This window comes from Balaenoptera acutorostrata, chromosome 2 (assembly GCF_949987535.1).
Source record: "Balaenoptera acutorostrata chromosome 2, mBalAcu1.1, whole genome shotgun sequence".
NCBI lineage: Eukaryota > Metazoa > Chordata > Mammalia > Artiodactyla > Balaenopteridae > Balaenoptera > Balaenoptera acutorostrata.
The window spans coordinates 60,997,305-61,015,126 of NC_080065.1; the positions used below are offsets into that span (position 1 = coordinate 60,997,305).

Below are 17,822 nucleotides of genomic sequence, written 5' to 3' on the forward strand. Positions count from 1 at the left end.
AGGGGCCCCAGCACACTAGTCATCTCATTAGCATACAGAAGACACTTTTAACACTCCAAGGGTGTTAGGAGCTGTGGCCCAGAAACCTGGGACAAAGTCCGAATATACATTTCTCTTTACATCACACCACTTTAGTGTTGAAATATGACCTTAAATATGCACATAACTTTGTATTATATATGTTGTGTTATGTCCTTTTAAAAAACTTTTATTGTTAAGTACAGCAAATACAGAAAACTGCATACCACTAACAGGTCAGAATAGAGAGGCCCTTGCTCACCACCCTAGCAATGTTCCATGTGTCTCCTCCCAATTACAACCCTTCTTCTCCTCCCAAGAAGAGCTACTATCCTGATGTTTCTGACAATCTCCTTCTCATCACCTAAGCGTGCATCCCTAAACACTCTAGCTCTGCCTGGTTTTTCTTTCTTTCTTTTTTTTTTGGCTATGTCTCTTAGGTCTCTTTTTATCTAAAGAAGCCCCTTTCTCCTTTTTTTTTTTTTCCCTTAAAATTTATTTGTTGAAATACCAGATTAATTGTCCTGTCATTTCCTATAACCTGAATTTTGTTGACTGCCTTCTGTGGAATAATTTAACATGTTTTTTCTGTAGCTCATATTTTCTGTAACTTGATGGTTGATCACCTTGGGGTCAAAAATTAATGATTTTGTTCAACCAGGGTACTACAGACAAATTTAACAGACCAGGAGAAGATATTTGCAATATCTAAGATAGGAGAGATTAAAAACAAAAAGACTATAATATATCTGGGAATCCAGCTAACAAAGAATGTACAGATCTTCAGAAAGTTTTCTCTATTGAAATATATAAAATATTTGAAAAATATTTTGCACTACATTCATGAATGTGAAGATTCAGCATTCATTCAAACTTCTTTCAAGCTTGCTTCCTTATCCTATAAATCTTAAAAAGTTAAATACTATCAATACATTTCCAGACATGCAGTTAGGGTTCTAGAGGTAAATGATTTCTGCCAATTAGATAGGTACATTTAAGTAAAATTTGGAAGGTAGAAGTAAGGCAAAAGCCTTCTTCCTGCTACTTTGTTTTTTGGTTGGTAGGCATCACGGAGATGAAGATAATGTTAACTATTTTCTGCAACAACTTTCTTTTCTTTTTTTTTTTTTGCAACAGCTTTCTAAAGCAGTCATTTGCTTTGAGTACTTGTTTATTCTTGAATTGTAGCTACCGTAGTGTGTTCTTAACATCAATAACTCCAATTGTGGGGTCTTGATTCTCCATCATCCTGATGGGTGGAGACAGTGGTAGTAGCTCCCTTAACTGCCCAGTTTGGCAGTATTATACTGGGACTCATTTCTGACAGCCCACTCCTCCAGCCCTTTAAACAATTTTCTGAACACCAATTCCCCATATTAAATCCCTATATATTTAAAATAGCTGGATCTATTTCCTGCAACTGAATGCAGACTCATACAATAATGAGTAAAGATAAATAAGCTTCCCAAATTAATCTACACAATCAATCCCAATTAAAAAATTTTAAATAATTGAACAAAATCTAAAGTATATATGGAACAAAGGTCTGCAAATATGTCAACATCAAAAATGAAAAATAATCACCCTACCATATTAAGAATAATGAGTCTACATATTAATAATTGTTGATGCTTGGGTGATGAACCTATGGAGGTTCATTATATTATTTTTATTTTTATGTACATGAAGTTTTCTATAATAATGTAAAAAGAATATTCAGTCTGATGTTCAAAAAGTTGGAATTATAATTTTGGGACTTATCAAAATGAAGATAATATTTACAGTCATGGGATTGGATGAAACCATTTAGGGAGAGTACAGATAGAAAAGAACATAGGACTAAGATGTGAGCATCTCTAATATTTAGAAGTTGGAGGAAGAAGATAAAGCAAAGTAGACTGAAGAAATGTCAGTAAAGTAAAAGGAAACCAGGAGGTGAGATAGTCTGGAAGCTTAGAGAAGAAAATGTTTCAAAAATGTGGAAGGGCCAAGTATGTCAAATACTGCCTAAAATGAGAACTAAGAATTTGTCTTTGGATTTGCCAAGATGGAGGTTTAGACAATTTGGGGAGAAATTTTGCTATAAAGAGGAGTGCAAAAATTAAGTAGTGGCTGGAGGGGAACAGAAGTCAAAATTTTTTTGTTTTGCTCTCTTTTAAGATACCTGATACTAAGGCATATTCAGTGCACTGGCAGAATGATCTAGTTGAAAAGGGGAAAACAGATATAGGAGGGAAACAATAACAGAAGAACCAAGGTCCTGAATGAAATAAACAAGTAGAGAGACTATTTCTTTCATGTGTAACAGGAGGGAAGACAATATCTATAGGTTCAGATGCATATAGATGGATAGACTTGGTGGAGGGAAGATGAGATTGCGTGTGTCTATTTTCACACCTTTAACTCTCTAAGTCTCAGTTCCCTCACCACTAATACGGAAAGTACCTATCTCATAAGATTTCTGTGAGGATTCAACAATCAAGGAGCCAACACTCAATATTAACCCAGTGGAAAATTGTTATTAAGACTCCAAGTTCAACAATTCTCAATTCTCCATCAACTCAACAAAATTATCAACCTCTCCTTTTGCATTTAATAAAATACCACAACCAAAATAAGTATGATGGGGACTTCACAAGTGGCGCAGTGGTTAAGAATCTGCCTACCAATGAAGGGGACATGGGTTTGAGCCCTGGTCCAGGGAGATCCCACATGCTGTGGAACAACTAAGCCCGTGCGCCACAGCTACTGAGCCTGCTTTATAGAGCCCGGGAGTCACAACTACTGAGCCCGCGTGCCACAACTACTGAAGCCTGCGCGCCTACAGACTGTGCTCCGCAACAAGAGAAGCCACCGCAATGAGAAGCCCCTGCACCACAACAAAGAGTAGCCCCCGCTCACTGCAACTACAGAAAGCACGCGTGCAGCAATGAAGATCTAACACAGCCAAAAATAAATAAATAAATAAATAAATTTATAGTAAAATAAAATTTATTAAAAAAATAGCTCATTCCTTAAAAAAAAAAAAATGAGTATGATGGATGTAACTTAATGGTGTTGGCGATGTCAGAGAAAGCTTTCCTGAGACACTTAAACTAAGAGCTAGATGAGGTATAGATGTTAACTTTACAAAGGTGGGGATGCTAGAAGAAGAGTTTAAGAAGGTTTAGAAACGGGCTTCCCTGGTGGCGCAGTGGTTGAGAGTCTGCCTGCTAATGCAGGAAACACGGGTTCGAGCCCTGGTCTGGGAGGATCCCACATGCCGCGGAGCGGCTGGGCCCGTGAGCCACAACTACTGAGCCTGCGCGTCTGGAGCCTGTGCTCCGCAACAAGAGAGGCCACAATAGTGAGAGGCCCGCGCACCGCGATGAGGAGTGGCCCCCACTTGCCACAACTGGAGAAAGCCATAGCACAAAAAAAAAAAAACGAAGACCCAACATAGCAATCAATCAGTCAATAAAGAAATCTTAAAAAAAAAAAAAAAAAAGAAGGTTTAGAAACTTAAAAGAAAAAAAAAAAATCCATTGTGGCTATCAGTCAAGGGGCCAGAAAATGAAGCAACTAAAAGCACAGGAACATTTATACTCAGTGATCTCCAGTACCTCTTGTGGGTCAGAATGGGGCTCTTAAGAAATAAACATAATATAAAATAAATATTTTAGCTCTTACTGAAGCAGACTCAAGTCCAACTGAGAGGTGAAAACAATTCATAGACGTTAATTAGACCATAAACCATAAACCAAGGAGGACTGCACATTTCCCCTGTCTTGCCTACTCCCTCTATTGACAAAGGCCAGGTTGAGTGCTGAGTAAATGATTCTTAGGTTTGTTCAAGCTCAGTAGTAAAGTGTGGGAGCCAGCTAACCATATTTGTCATAGACATTGGGAGCACATAGGAAGTGGTAATGTGAGTTACTCTTTTGCCATCACTGAGCTAAGATGGCAACTTAGTAGCTATTTTCTCAGGGGGTGGGGGAGGAATCCCTTCAGTTATTTCTTTTAAAAGACTGGTATGTAAATATTAGCAGAATCAGAATTTCCTGACCACTCACAAAATAACCAGGAGTCAGAATCAAAATTTTCTTTTCTTACTATTAGGGAATCTTTCATGATTTCAACACATGAAAGTTTTAAAAATTACAAAAGAACAAGAGTAAAGTGGAAACCAAAGGAAAGTTAAAATCTGGAACATTTCCTGAAAACAGGTGAAGAAAATCAGGTGGCCGGTTACTTAAGTAGAAACCTGTGTTTATGCAAATACTCAGAAAACCTCACATGACTAGGAAGTTTCAAATGCCATCAGTATAACATGGAGGAAGGGGGGAAAAATGTTCCTGAACAAAGATATACTTTCAAAAAGACGGGGATTTCTATATATTTTGTAATATTCCTACAGCACAGTCATTTTGACCCTTATTGTTAAGACAGTGACCCCCAGAGCCTAATAGTACAAACTCCTTTTTCTGTAATAAACTTGACTCATATTTAATAATAGAAGCAACATCGTTTTTTGAGAAAATATCAACTGTTACAAGTATCCTAAAAAGCAACACAGCGGTCCTCATCAGTTATTTTCCTAAAGAGGTCACAATCCTAACAAATTCACATTAGATAAGTATTCAAAAACAAAAACATTAATCTTAACTGGGGAGAAATCTGCACCTAGACAAGTTTTCTTGCTTTATGTAAACTGTATTTTCTCTAACTTAGATTTCTGACTCACTTTTTAATATGCAAACGCTTTTCAGAGCTAAGACCACAAAAAGGCTGATCAGGAAGCATTCTGATTTAAATTGCCATTTTTAATATCGGTTGTTTTAAGATTGTCTTAAAGCTTGTCCTAGTGTTTAGTAAATTTTAACTCACACCAGTTTAGCCTCCCCAAACACACCGGACACAAATTCTTTTGATTGAATTACTCAGCTAAGAGAGGTAAAGTTTGTTCAACTGTGAATCGCTAATCGTCAAATCCATACCAACTGGTATCAAGGAGTCAACTTTTTGTCTAAGACACAAAAGAAATAAGGTAATCACGGTCACGGGTCTAAGGTGGTTAGCCACCTGCTAAAATGCAGACTACCTGGTCCCATCCCCAGTCAGCCTGAATCGCTGAGAGGTGGGGCTCAGGTCTGCATTCTGAACACGCTCCCCAGAAATTCTGAACCATGGTCCCGCAACCAACCAAACCACCTAATCTGTGAAAGCTAAATTAGCTTCGTTTTTTACAAAACGTCTTGGTAAAGGCTCATTCAGGCCAAAGGGGGAAATTCGAAAACATTCCGATGATCGCTACAATCTACACCTCCCAGCGAACGGAGGGGTGAGCACACTCTAGGCTCCCCGATCGCTTCCGCAAACGTGAACAGGCCCTTTCTTCTGAGGATGAAGAACTTGGGGATAGGAGCCCTGAGACAGGACCGACTTACTCAACCCTAACTGTGCAAAGAACCGTGCTCTCTGACCCTTCCACAGCCTTTCCCAGGGTCACTCGCGGTGCTTCCAGCCCAGTCTTTCGTTCAGTCTCCACCCGACCGGCGCTGGCCCACGAGAGGACGGTCACAGGGTACCTTCATAAACCCGGCGACCTGAGGCTGCGCATGCGCAGCCAGCCGCTGAGCTCGCGGCGAAGTCCGTTTCCTGACTTTCCGAGGAAGTGGCGTTGCGTCACTTCCGGCCTCCCTCTAGCTGCCATCTTGCGTCCCCGCGTGTGTGCGCCTTATCTCAGCTGGTCTGCCCGAGACCCCCCTGAGCGCCAACCCTAGTCCCCCGCGCGGCCCCATTTCCGCTCCAACAAGGTACAAAAAGGCTCTGGACGCCGGCGTGGGAGGAGGACGGGAACGGGGGCGGGAAGTGCCCGGAAGGAGCGAGACAGGGAGGGACAGGGCTGAGGAGAGGAAGGCGATGCGACGGACAGGCGCACCCACTCAGGCTGACTCTCGGGGTCGAGGTCGGGCCAGGGGCGGCTGCCCTGGGGGCGAGGCGACGCCGTCTCTTCCTCCACCTCGCGGCGGAACCCGAGGACAGGAGCCTCAGGTACCGCGAGGCTTGCGGAAAGTGGCCGGGCCGGGCAGGCCCTGGCTAGGCCGAGGCGAGGCCAGGCCGGGGCCGGGGGGGTGGGAGGCGCTGACTAGCTGTGGGTTAGAGCCCTTCTTCTGGGCCGTTAAAGAGCGGGGGAGGGGTAGGAAAGCGGGTGCTCTTTGGGCTCCCTCGGAACTGAAGTTCGGGAGCTTGGCGGGGTGGATTCGGGATCCAGGCCTCGGCCTGTGTAGGACGTTTATTCCGCTGGTGTCCTGGGAAATAACGAGCGTGGAATGCTAGAGTGAACTAGATCTTTCTTCGCTGAGGGTTTCCTGTTTTTCTAGATGAAAGAAACTATCATGAACCAGGAGAAACTCGCCAAACTGCAGGCACAAGTGCGCATTGGTGGGAAAGTAAGTTTTACTAGCGTTGGGGGTTTTGGGTTTTGGAGTTTTTTTTTTTTTTTTTGAAGTTTTATGGTTTAGGTTTTTTTCTCCTTTGCATTTTTAATAGGATTGGCTTGTCACTTTGTCTCTAGAGGGCATTTCACAGAGCTTGCAAATCGTTATGAAGGGAGTGGCAAGGGATTAAATTAGGTATACAGCGTAGTGTATCAGTGAGACGTGTAGGTTGTAAATTAGAAGAAAAACATGCAAGCGAAGAGATAAAGAGAGCACTTAAACTGCAAACTTTGCTTTTATGTAGATGTTTTCAGTGTTACAGTATTTTAAGTAGAACAGAAGTGTTTCCTAATTTAATTAGAAAGAAAATGTGTCATTTCGGTTAGATCATCACGTGACCCTTAATACCCTTGACTTGTTTTGTCATTGGCTTTATAACCTAAGTTGTATACAGTCAGTGCTTGATTTTTATTTTATTTATTTTTTTAATAACTAAGCTAACTGAATCTAAGTTTCACTCATCTTTTCAACTTTAGTTTATGGTTGTGGATAATTGTGGTACTTAATAGTTGGAAGTTCATGCCTCTTGTAAATTAAGACCTTTTGTAATCCTTTCTTAGCTAAATACAACCCAGGGTAGTTGTGTATTTTCTAGGATATTTGAAGATGTAGTTCTTATAGGTAAATTTTTTTAATTTAAGAGCAATGACTGTGGATTTGGAAATATTACCTAAGCAGATACCATTCCATTTTTGCTTTGTAATTACACTGAAACTGAGGGAATGAGAGTGATTGACGGGTGGGTTTTTAAATGATCGGGTTTTGGTTAATTGATCTTTCCTGGTGGCTGTTGGTCCCCTTCAAGAGGATTCTTTTTTGAACTTGGTAAGTTTTAGGTTCTCTAATTTACTTAAGTCAGAAGTGCACTCTAGCAGAGGTCTACCTAGTTGTATTTTACCTTGTGTTAGCACATTCCTAGTATTTAACAAGGTGTGGTAGCTTGTTGAAACAGAGCGTGTCTTTACTTGGTAAAACTTGTAAAGCTTCCATGCTGCAAGTTTATTATCTATTAGTTTTTCTCACTTCAAGCATTTACCTTCAAGTAGAGTCTACTGCGAAATAGCCAAAAGTTGCACTTAGATTTAAGTAATAAGATGTATATCTGTTAATTACTGGATTTTGCCAGAAGTGAAAGTATCCTGATTCCCCCCATGCCCCCAAGCTGGTCTTCAAGATCTACACCTACCCATTAACAGCAGTAGGTGTTTCTTGTCCTTTTTAGCAATTGTTATAAGCTAGGTGTGGCCTTCAGGTGCCAGGAAAACTCATATTCCTTGTGGGTCAGTGTTTGGGTGCTCTTATATTGGTATTTTTAACCATCATTCCTCTTAGTGCAGGTGTCACAAGGAGTCATTTGAATAATGTGCTTGTGTGCCTTCTTTTTGTTGTTACTCTGATCATTAGTCTTTAACTTGTGAGTGACATCATTCTAGGGTAAAGGAAAGTCAGGGTTTTCTAGGATTCTTAAGGCTGATGTAGGATTAAACTTTGTTTAGTTAATGTAGGAACTATTTCTGTCATTGTAATATGGAAACATTTTCTTCACGTTTTAAGAAACCTACTCACTGTGGAATGTGAAATTAGATGAGTTAGTGTTGCCTTAGAGAAATCTGAAAGCGTTAGGTACTTTTTAGGTAAATGCTATGAAAGCTCTTTATTTCAGTAAAAATTGAGTGTAAAGTGTATGAAACCTATAGAATGTGGGCTGGTTTTGTTTTTAGAATCTTACAGTAGTTCTTTGGAATGTCTTTTAGGGAGGATTCTTTGGAAACCAGGTATCTACATCGCTTCAAGATGATCTTTATTCTTAAAGGTTTTTGGGGGTGTTTGGCAACCAGTATTTTTTGTAGCTATTGATATTTTCTTCAGTTAAACTATGATTTGTTTAAGCCTTTATTATTGCTGGATCCTGAGAGTATAAAATTTAAGAAGTTTAAAGTCCTTAGAGGGGGACTTTAATGCTAGTAGGGGAGATAGGCATCTTAAAAAAAGCAAAACAAAACAAAAACCTCTTTTCACAGTGTAATATACATAGTGGAACAGAAGCATTTTCAAAATACAGAGATGGGAATGATTTGGTTTGGGGGTGTTAATGGCAGTTTAGGGAAGGCACAGAAGAGATGATGGCTTTAGCAGGATTTTAAAAGGATGGATAGGAATTGGTGTGGAGGTTGGGGGAAGGTGAAGTCAGTAGGTGATAGCCTTTCCATGAAGAGCCTTATGTGCTGCATGAACGGATTAGTCTGTATGAGAGAGTCCATGAGAGTGTCATTAAAGAGTTTTGAGAAGAGGGAGATTGGAGATTTGGCATATATGTACAAGAGACAAGTTTTCCTGAAGCCTGTATTCTGTTCATTCATCAAGATGTGTGCTTTCAGTGAATCAGATACCGTACTCAATAGTAGGTTTATCGCAATAAACAGAATCGAAGCCCTCGAGGAGCTTATGTTCTAGTGAGGGAAGACAATAAAATGTATTTCTCTCTTGTAAGTGTTATGAAGAAAAATAAACCTGGATAGATAGGAAATGAATGTGGGAATTACTGTTTTTCATTGGGTAGTTGGGAAAGGCCACTCCAATATGGTGACATAAGAACGGAGATCTGTAGTGAGGTAGGGAGCCATGCAGATGTTAGGGGAAGAAGGGAACAGTATATGCAAAGGCTCCTGTTTGGCCTTTTTAAGGAACAGCAAAGAGGTTTATTTGGCTGAAGATGAGTTTACATGTGTGATAGAAGATGGAGTGTCAAGAGTGGCATAGAGGGGCAGGGCAGATCGTGTGGGACCTGCTAGGTTAAGATAGATTTTACTTCAGATTTTACTCTTGGATGCTGTAGAAGTCTATATATAGACATATTTGTGTCTTATAGTATCTTGTGTGTGAATATTAATGGATGTTGATTTTTCTTTAATATAAAAACTGAAAAGGTTAATGGTTCTGGATATGGAGTTTCTAAATGAGGCTTAATTTAGGTTGGCACATGCTCACTTATAGAGCAGATAATGTAAAAAGTAGAACTTTGAAAAGATCATTCCTTTATATCTGACAAAACTAGAAGCTTAGAAGTTATGAAGGATTTTTAGACAATTCCTTTCATTCTCCTCTTTTGGCTTCCATCGGTGCCTTAATATACCTACTCACTGCATAAAAGTTTGTGGTTATGGTAATTTTCTTACACAGATTGAGAGGTCAGAAAGGAATTAGAAACTGTCCATTTGAAAATGACTCTTGTGGTATAAACATATGCTGTGTTCTTTCCTTTTCTCCCCACTTTAGGGAACTGCTCGCAGAAAGAAGAAGGTGGTTCATAGAACAGCCACAGCAGACGACAAAAAACTTCAGTTCTCTTTAAAGAAGTTAGGGGTAAACAATATCTCTGGTATTGAAGAGGTAAGTGTCAGATTTTATTTCTTTACAAAAATAAGATTTGATTGAAAACTTAAATGTTCGTGCGTTAAATGATTTTTTTGACTCTACTGTCAACAGAATTTCATCTCTCTCTAAAATATGTTTCTACTCTATTAATATCAGGGAGATTGCTAAGTGTAAAAGGGATTAGATTGCACTTTCCATTTCAGGCAGAATTTTGCTTGTGCATCATGGTGAAATACTAGGTTACTTAGGTAGACTTCAGCTTTTGCTTAATACAGCGTTTGGTTTTTTGTTTTTTTTTTTTTAAAGTTTTACTTGATTTTATTTATTTATTTATTTATTTTTGGCTGTGTTGGGTCTTCGGTTCGTGCGAGGGCTTTCTCCAGTTGCGGCAAGCGGGGGCCACTCTTCATCGCGGTGCGGGGACCGCTCTTCATCGCGGTGCGCGGGCCTTTCTCTATCGCGGCCCCTCCCGTCGCGGGGCACAGGCTCCAGACGCGCAGGCTCAGCAATTGTGGCTCACGGGCCCAGCTGCTCCGCGGCATGTGGGATCTTCCCAGACCAGGGCTCGAACCCGTGTTCCCTGCATTAGCAGGCAGATTCTCAACCACTGCGCCACCAGGGAAGCCCCAGCGTTTGGTTTTAAAGGGATTTTGGTGAGTGTTGCTAATTTAACAGTTTTTTTTTTTCTTTTTAGGTGAATATGTTCACAAACCAAGGAACAGTGATCCACTTTAACAACCCTAAAGTTCAGGCATCTCTGGCAGCAAACACTTTCACCATTACAGGCCATGCTGAGACAAAGCAGCTGACAGAAATGCTACCCAGCATCTTAAACCAGCTTGGCGCAGACAGTCTGACCAGTTTAAGGAGACTGGCTGAAGCTCTGCCCAAACAATGTGAGTTTCCTAGTAGCAGTTTTGCCCAGGGTTACTGATTTGTCAGTAAATTTCTAAGATTTAGGGTGCACAGTGGATATGAATATTTTTAAATTTGGAAATGCAGACTTTCCTCTAAGAAATACCAATTTTTATACTGATTTTAAGCAGGTGTTCTTGGTGTGTTAAATAATTTATCTAGTATGCTTTGATCGTTACACTTGATTAAGTGGAATGTTTGCTTTCTACTAGCTTTCTGTTTTGGATCAGAGACTAAAAATTTTACCTTTATTAGCTGGAAATGATGAAAATGTTAATTTGGGCTTCTGTTTTTTTTAATAACTGACAGTTAATTGAAATATATTTAAATATATTATAAATTATTAAACTTCTTCAGTTGTACAAATTCAGTTGGTATTACCAATAGTCTTTAAGAATTGGCCTCCTGCTATTCTGGTGTTTTTAATTATACTGTAATAAGGATTTTGTTCGGGGCAGAAAATTGTGTGGTTGAATAGGTGTATATCAGGGGGTATAGCTACTTTATGCTGAAGCTCTCTGATTAAAATTTTGAGGAATGGAAATGTAGAAGTGAGACAGGTTTATTATATGGTCTGCTGTTTAGTCATCCATGTTTTTCTTGGGGTTTGCTCACTCTGTTTTAATCAGTTTGTGTTGGTGTTTTTTGTTTGTTTGTTTTGTCATGCCGAAAGACCTAAGAGGTTCTAGAAAGTCTTAGGCTTTCAGAGCTGAGGTAGGCTTTTGAAGGATTCCACTGAAAATTGTACAGGGCTAGTACTGTGAGGTCTCAGCTCTCAAGTGTAGTTCATTTTCTTGTGTAATAAAAGGAAAGTGGAGGCTTACCAGTCAAAGGCACTTTTAATTTTTTGATTATTTTATTTTCACTTCAGTAAAGGTTTTTTGGTATGTGGGTTTACCTGTACCCTGTTGTAGGTGAGAGGGATTGAAAGGAGAATGGGTTTGGAATTTGGTGTGTTGGCTGGTACTAGTATTCTAGCTCATTTGTAGACGTCAGACTATCATGCTGTTGCTAGTACTGTAAAAGAAATCCCAAATGTCACCATAAACATAAGTTGTAACAACACTTGACCATTCGTCTGTTGTTGTTTTGGTTAGTGTTCATTGAACATTTACATTTCCTTTCACAGCTGTGGATGGAAAAGCACCACTTGCTACTGGAGAGGATGATGATGATGAAGTTCCAGGTAGGAACTTTCACTTGTGGTTAAACTAGAGAATCTTAGCAAGGGAGAACGAAGAATCTTTGTACTATAGGAAAGATTACCCTAGGCCAGGGGTTGGGGAGGTATGTGAAACAGGGTAAAGTGGGGCAAAGGGAGAATGAGAAAAATAATGCAGTTTTACTCACCTGGGAGTTAGGTTTGTAGGCTTGGTTTTTCTCTGTTTGGGATCCCAAAAAGGTATCTAACCTTAAATATTGTGTAAATAGATATGTATGTAATAACCTGAATATAGTAGGTACTTGCAGATCACAAATGACCCTTGTTTCCTACTTTGAGATCCATAAATGTATGAGAAGGCATGGAGAAGTTGTAGAAAAATCTTCTATATAATCATTCTGAAATCAGAAAAACTCCTTTGGCAATCATGAGGCATTTTTCTATCCTAGCTGTTATTGGATAATTTATTTTGTTGTAAAACAGATATTGGGCAGTAGACTCCCTAGACTCAGAAATATTTCCACATTGCATAGACAGGTATCCTCAGGAATCCAGGAAAACTTCAAATTGTGTGTCATGGTATTCTTTGATTCTGTCCCCCACATAACTAATATTACTTAACTAATTCTTGGAGTGGGGCAGGGATGGGTAGGGCATATACATATTCTTTAAGCATAATATTTATGTCATCAGCAAGTTAATAATTTCCCTCTTTCCCTTGTATTAATTATATGCCAAAATATACACTTCAAAATATGCCAAATTGAGTAGTGGTCTCATTGGAAATAAAAACAGGTGTCTAAATTTATATCCTAATTGAACCGTAGGATATATTTTGAGAGCATTTCCCTATCTTCTTTTTAAGACCTGCTGATTATTTTTGTAGACTTGGCTTTTTTTTCTGAGTTTTTACTTTTTTTTTCCTTTTCCTAGATCTTGTGGAGAATTTTGATGAGGCTTCCAAGAATGAAGCAAACTGAATTGAGTCAGCTTCTGAAGAAGATAAATCTTGAAGTTACTGGGAGCTGCTATTTTATATTATGACTGCTTTTTAAAATTTTGTTTATGGATCTGATAAAATCTAGATCTCTAATATTTTTAAGCCCAAGCCCCTGGACACTGCAGCTCTTTTCAGTTTTTGCTTATATACAATTCATTCTTTGCAGCTAATTAAGCTGAGGAAGCCTGGGAATAAAGTTTGAAACAAAGATTAATAAAGTTCTTTGCTTAGTATATGGTTTTATATTTTATTTCATTGATACGGATTTGTACACAGAAAGCAAAATTGTTTATAGAAAGCTAATCATGGCATGTAATATGACTGATAACCATGGATGGAATCTGATTAAAGATTTAAAATGACAGTGTAAGTATCAAAGGTGGTTGAAAGTTCTTATGTCTGAAAACTTTTTTCTCCAGCAGGCCTCAGGGCTTCCATGGTTTGTGATGGGTGTAATTATGAGACTAGCATATTCCTTCGTGGGTAAGCAAGGAGTATTTTTCTCTTAATATTGTCTATATTGTAAACATATACTGAGTGCCTTATATGTATTATAACACTTAATTTTCTCTCATTTAATTCTCAATCTATGAAGTAGGGACTAGTAGCTCCATTTTGTAGATATAACCGAGGTTACATCAAAAAAGTTAAAGTAGTTAATCTCTTAACTCCATTCTATGTAGTGTATTTTCTAAGATACCTGAAAAAAAGTAGTGTTTGTGTTAGGAATGTCACCGTATCTTCCTTAAGTGATAACACTTTAAATGAATAGGACTACTTTTTTCTTTAAAGTTGTTTTTGTTACTTTTTAAGTTAACAGTAATATTGACATGCATGTATACAGTTGTAAGAATTTTAACACATAATATGACTGCCACCATAGAATACTGAACAGTTCCATTACCCCAGAAAATTCCCTCAATATAGGGCTACTTTTAAAAAATTGTATTAGCAGTCATAATGCCTTAGTTTCTGCTTGCAATAATAAGAATTCATTTTGAATTTTCATTCTAATTGGAAAGTACCTTTTGAAGGTACTATAAAGCTATATCTAAAAGTCAACTATTAACTCAAAAATGAGATGCTGTGCAAAAAATATTTGCACATCTTAACATTGTATTTTCTTCAAAGGATGTGTATCAGTTCTGTTAAGGTATACTGCTACAGTAAGCAGGACTAAGTCTCAGTGGTTTACAAAATTAGGAAACAAGTACATGTCTCCAGACTACTGTGGGTTAGGTTGGGCTGTGCTACATACTCACTCCAGGTCCCAGACTGATGGAGCAACCTCTATTTGGGACACTCAGTTTCCTGGCAGAATGAGAAGATGGTGGGTCACGTGCTGGCTCTTAAAGTGATACAAGTATCACTTCTTGTATATAATTGGCCAAGGCAAGTGGAGTGGCTTACCTGGAGGGCAGAGGGTTTGGAAGTCTTGGAGTAGAGCCTGAGGATTTACATATCTGATAAGCTCCCAGGTGATGCTAGTGCATTTCCATTGGTGATGCTTCCTTTGAGCAGCACAATTAGAGATTTTCTCAACTCATCCCAAGAGATTGCAGTGACAGAGGCTGATTTGAGCATGTGAAGATGGCCGCTGTCTGAATATCCTTATAGTTATTTGCCTTAGATCTGTATAGGAAAGGGACTAAATAGAGAAGTGCAATAGATTACTAGGCAACTTGCTGCTTGTAGCAGATGCTGGCTAAGGTTAGTACTGTGTTGCCTGCACTTAGAGACTTTTTTTTCTCCCAACAACCTCTAAAAATGTTATTTCTTTGGTCCGTTATTTAAAGGATCTGGTGGTGTGTGTTGGTGGCTATAGACAGGTAAGAAAGGTTTTTCTTGTAACATTTTCAGTATCAAGATAGGCAGGGTTATGCTACAGTTAGAAATGACTAGAAACTTTAGTTGCTACAAAGATTTGTTCGTCAGGCTTGATGTTTGTGGTTTGCCTGTGGCTGGGCTCCACTTTACTTCAAGAACAGCCTCTAATCAGAACATTTCCAGTCTCAGGACAAGGAAAAGAGATGGCAAACAATCAGCTGGCTCTTCAGACTTAGACGTTGGGAAGTGATAAACATCATTAAATTTCGGCAGCCAGAGCAAGTCACATACGTAGTCAAGTCTGATGGCCATGAGGATTGGGGAAGTATAATCCTCCCCCAGAGCAAGATAGCAGATTTTTTTTAAAACAATAATACAATCTACCATATCCTTATAATTTTTCTTAAATTGCCCACAATTCCTGTGGCTATTATGTTAAGCACTGTATAACTCATTTTATATCATCTTACTGATTGTCATAACAATCTCCCCCAAAGAGCCACATTATTCGGATAAGGAAACCCTTAAAACATACCCCTTAAGTGGTAGAGCGAGATTGAAACCCAGGTCTGCTCTTTTGACCTCAGTACCTACTGGAAAGAATTTCAGGTCCTGGCAGGCTGGAGGGGCAGATGATTCTAGTCTGGTTGATCTTTTGGCTGTTGTCCCAATTTGCTGGCTGTTGTCCACTGCTTTTAAGACTAGCCCTGAGCCAAACTTACTTTCAGCTGGATCTGAACCAGGGCTACACTAATGAAGAGATAGATAGACATTGATTATGAACTGAGGATTCTTAGGATTAATACTCTTTATTTGTTGAACTAACCGACCTAGAGTACACTTGTGTCATCCCCATTATAACCCTGTGTTGTAAGGGCAGAAAGCTACATTCTAAAATTTGGAAACAAGTTTTTAAAAATATGGGTCAAAGGTCACTGACGGTTGGGTCTGATTTCTACCAATCATTTTTTTCTCTATTCCATAACACTGGATTTGTGCTTCGGTTGATTTCTACCAATCATTTTTTTCTTTATTCCATAACACTGGATTTGTGCTTTGGTAGCTCTCCCCACCCCACCCCTTTAAGATACATATGCTGTGGGGAGAGAAATCTTAAGGGGACTAATAACAGTTTTTAGCCTTTCCAAAACAATAGTTAGAGAAGTCTTCTATTCACATAAATTTTCATGACTCCAATCAGCACAGTTTTGACTGCCATCATTGCAGCGAGTTCTGGGAATGCAGGCACAGTCGGCAAAGAAAACAGTATCACATCTGTAGCCTGAACACTTTGGGCACTGTGAAACTAGACAATTTTATTTATTTTTAAAACCATAACTGTTAAAATGTCAAGGTGAACTGGAAAAGATACTATTGGAAAAAAATAGCCATTTGGATTTTTAAAATATTAGGGAAGACTGTCCAAGAGGAATATTGCAGATGTTTATTAAAGATTCTACATATTTGGGTGAAAGAATTTGTACTCTGAAAAACCAAGAAGAGTACTATTTCTCTCTATCAGCCTGAGAATAAACATACTGACACACTACGTAAACAAGGGAAGGTCCATATGAGTTTATACGTTCAGTAAGCAAGGAAGAGAATCAGTATTTGGTAATTGGCAGCTAGCAAGAAAGATCTGTTTATACTTCTAGTCTTTTGTTGTCAACACATTGTTAGATAACATGCAACTCCTAGGAAGCATTTCTATTTCTGCCTTCCATGAGGACTAGACAAAAGGCAGGATATGATCTATTTAGTGTACTTTATTTCCGATGAGTCTTTTACATTGCTGATTGGGGCCATGTGGTATTGGAAGCGTATCTACCACCGTGGTTTTAGAATAATCCAGTTTACCAGACTGTAAAGTGATCAGGGGTGCTGCACAGTGTTAAACCACCATAGAGAACACTGTGGAAGGCAGAGAGGAGAGTGGAGGAGGAAGGGCAAAAGGTTAAATAAACAACAACAACAAAAAATCTTTGAAAGTCAAAGCATTCAACAGACTTTTCTTTGATCTTTACTAAAATTTCCAAAGAAATCAAACAGAATTTTGGTAACAGACAAGAATTGTCCGTCAAGGTTAATCTTAATCTTTGTTAATCTTTGCAAATCTGGCTTTATTTGCTTCTTAGCTGGAGAACTCACCTACCTTAAATATGCAAACTATTGGAAGTGATAGAACTGCTTAACTGTGAATGTAAATATCCTTAGGAAGGTTTCTGAGCATGAGTTAATTTATGTGGCTGAAATGTAAGGGTAGCAACTCCAAGAACCCATTAAAACCTTAATTACATATTTTCATCTTTACCTGATTCATGTGAACAATCCCCACAGTCGTTTCTTGTGTCACACACCTTGTCCACGTATGTCCAAGTCTTCTGGTTGGGACACTTGAATATCAAGTTTTATGAGAGACTGCTGGGCATTTGGCCTGTATAGACAACAGCATTATTTCTCATAGAAACATTCGTTCATTGATAATGTTTTAATTATAATTCTGAATTTTAGATATTAGTTGCTGGTGACTGCTTTTTAATTTGGATTGTTTGTCCACCTCACCACAATATGTGGCAGACTCATCTTCACCGTGACTGCAGTCCAGCCTGCCGTTACAGAGCAGGGAGGGGGGCAAGCAAGTAGAGAGGTCCTCACACAAGAAGCCCAGTCGCTGTGAAGCTGTTTTACATGGTCAATACAACAAATCTGGAAGATTTATAAGACAAGTACTGGATGTTGACATATGCACCTGTGACCATGAACATCAAGCTCTAATAATAGAATAACCTGCCTTTAATAATCCGCTTTCTTCTTCCCCCTTTTGCTTCTTTCTATTGTTCTTTTTCCCATGATTTCCTCTCCTCCCTTTCTTTCTTTTTCTCCCCCATGCTCCCAAACTCTCTAGGCCGACTTAGCTTGCATTTCTTGCAATGCCAGTGGCCTTTGGGTAAACAAGTATGTACTCACTCCTGCCTGAGAAGGAAGGTGACCAGGAGGGGGCATCGAGCCTGGTATCTGCTTTGAGCTTCTCCACACATCGTTTCTG

The 17,822-nt window shown here is 39.1% G+C and overlaps 1 protein-coding gene across 2 annotated transcripts; it reads left to right on the plus strand.

The window, feature by feature from the left end:
* The first annotated feature begins 5,679 nt into the window (after positions 1-5,679).
* On the plus strand, positions 5,680-13,182 carry BTF3 (basic transcription factor 3). 2 transcript variants are annotated; one of them, XM_057541554.1, is made up of 6 exons: positions 5,680-5,813; positions 6,381-6,449; positions 9,774-9,887; positions 10,567-10,768; positions 11,917-11,973; positions 12,883-13,182. In XM_057541554.1, exons 2-6 carry the CDS (start codon positions 6,381-6,383, stop codon positions 12,927-12,929), a joined length of 489 nt encoding a protein of 162 aa, XP_057397537.1. In that variant the 5' UTR covers positions 5,680-5,813; the 3' UTR covers positions 12,930-13,182. The 2 variants fall into 2 exon arrangements, with proteins under 2 accessions (XP_057397537.1, XP_057397536.1); XM_057541553.1 differs by lacking the exon at positions 5,680-5,813 and adding an exon at positions 5,833-6,051.
* Positions 13,183-17,822: the final 4,640 nt, after the last annotated feature.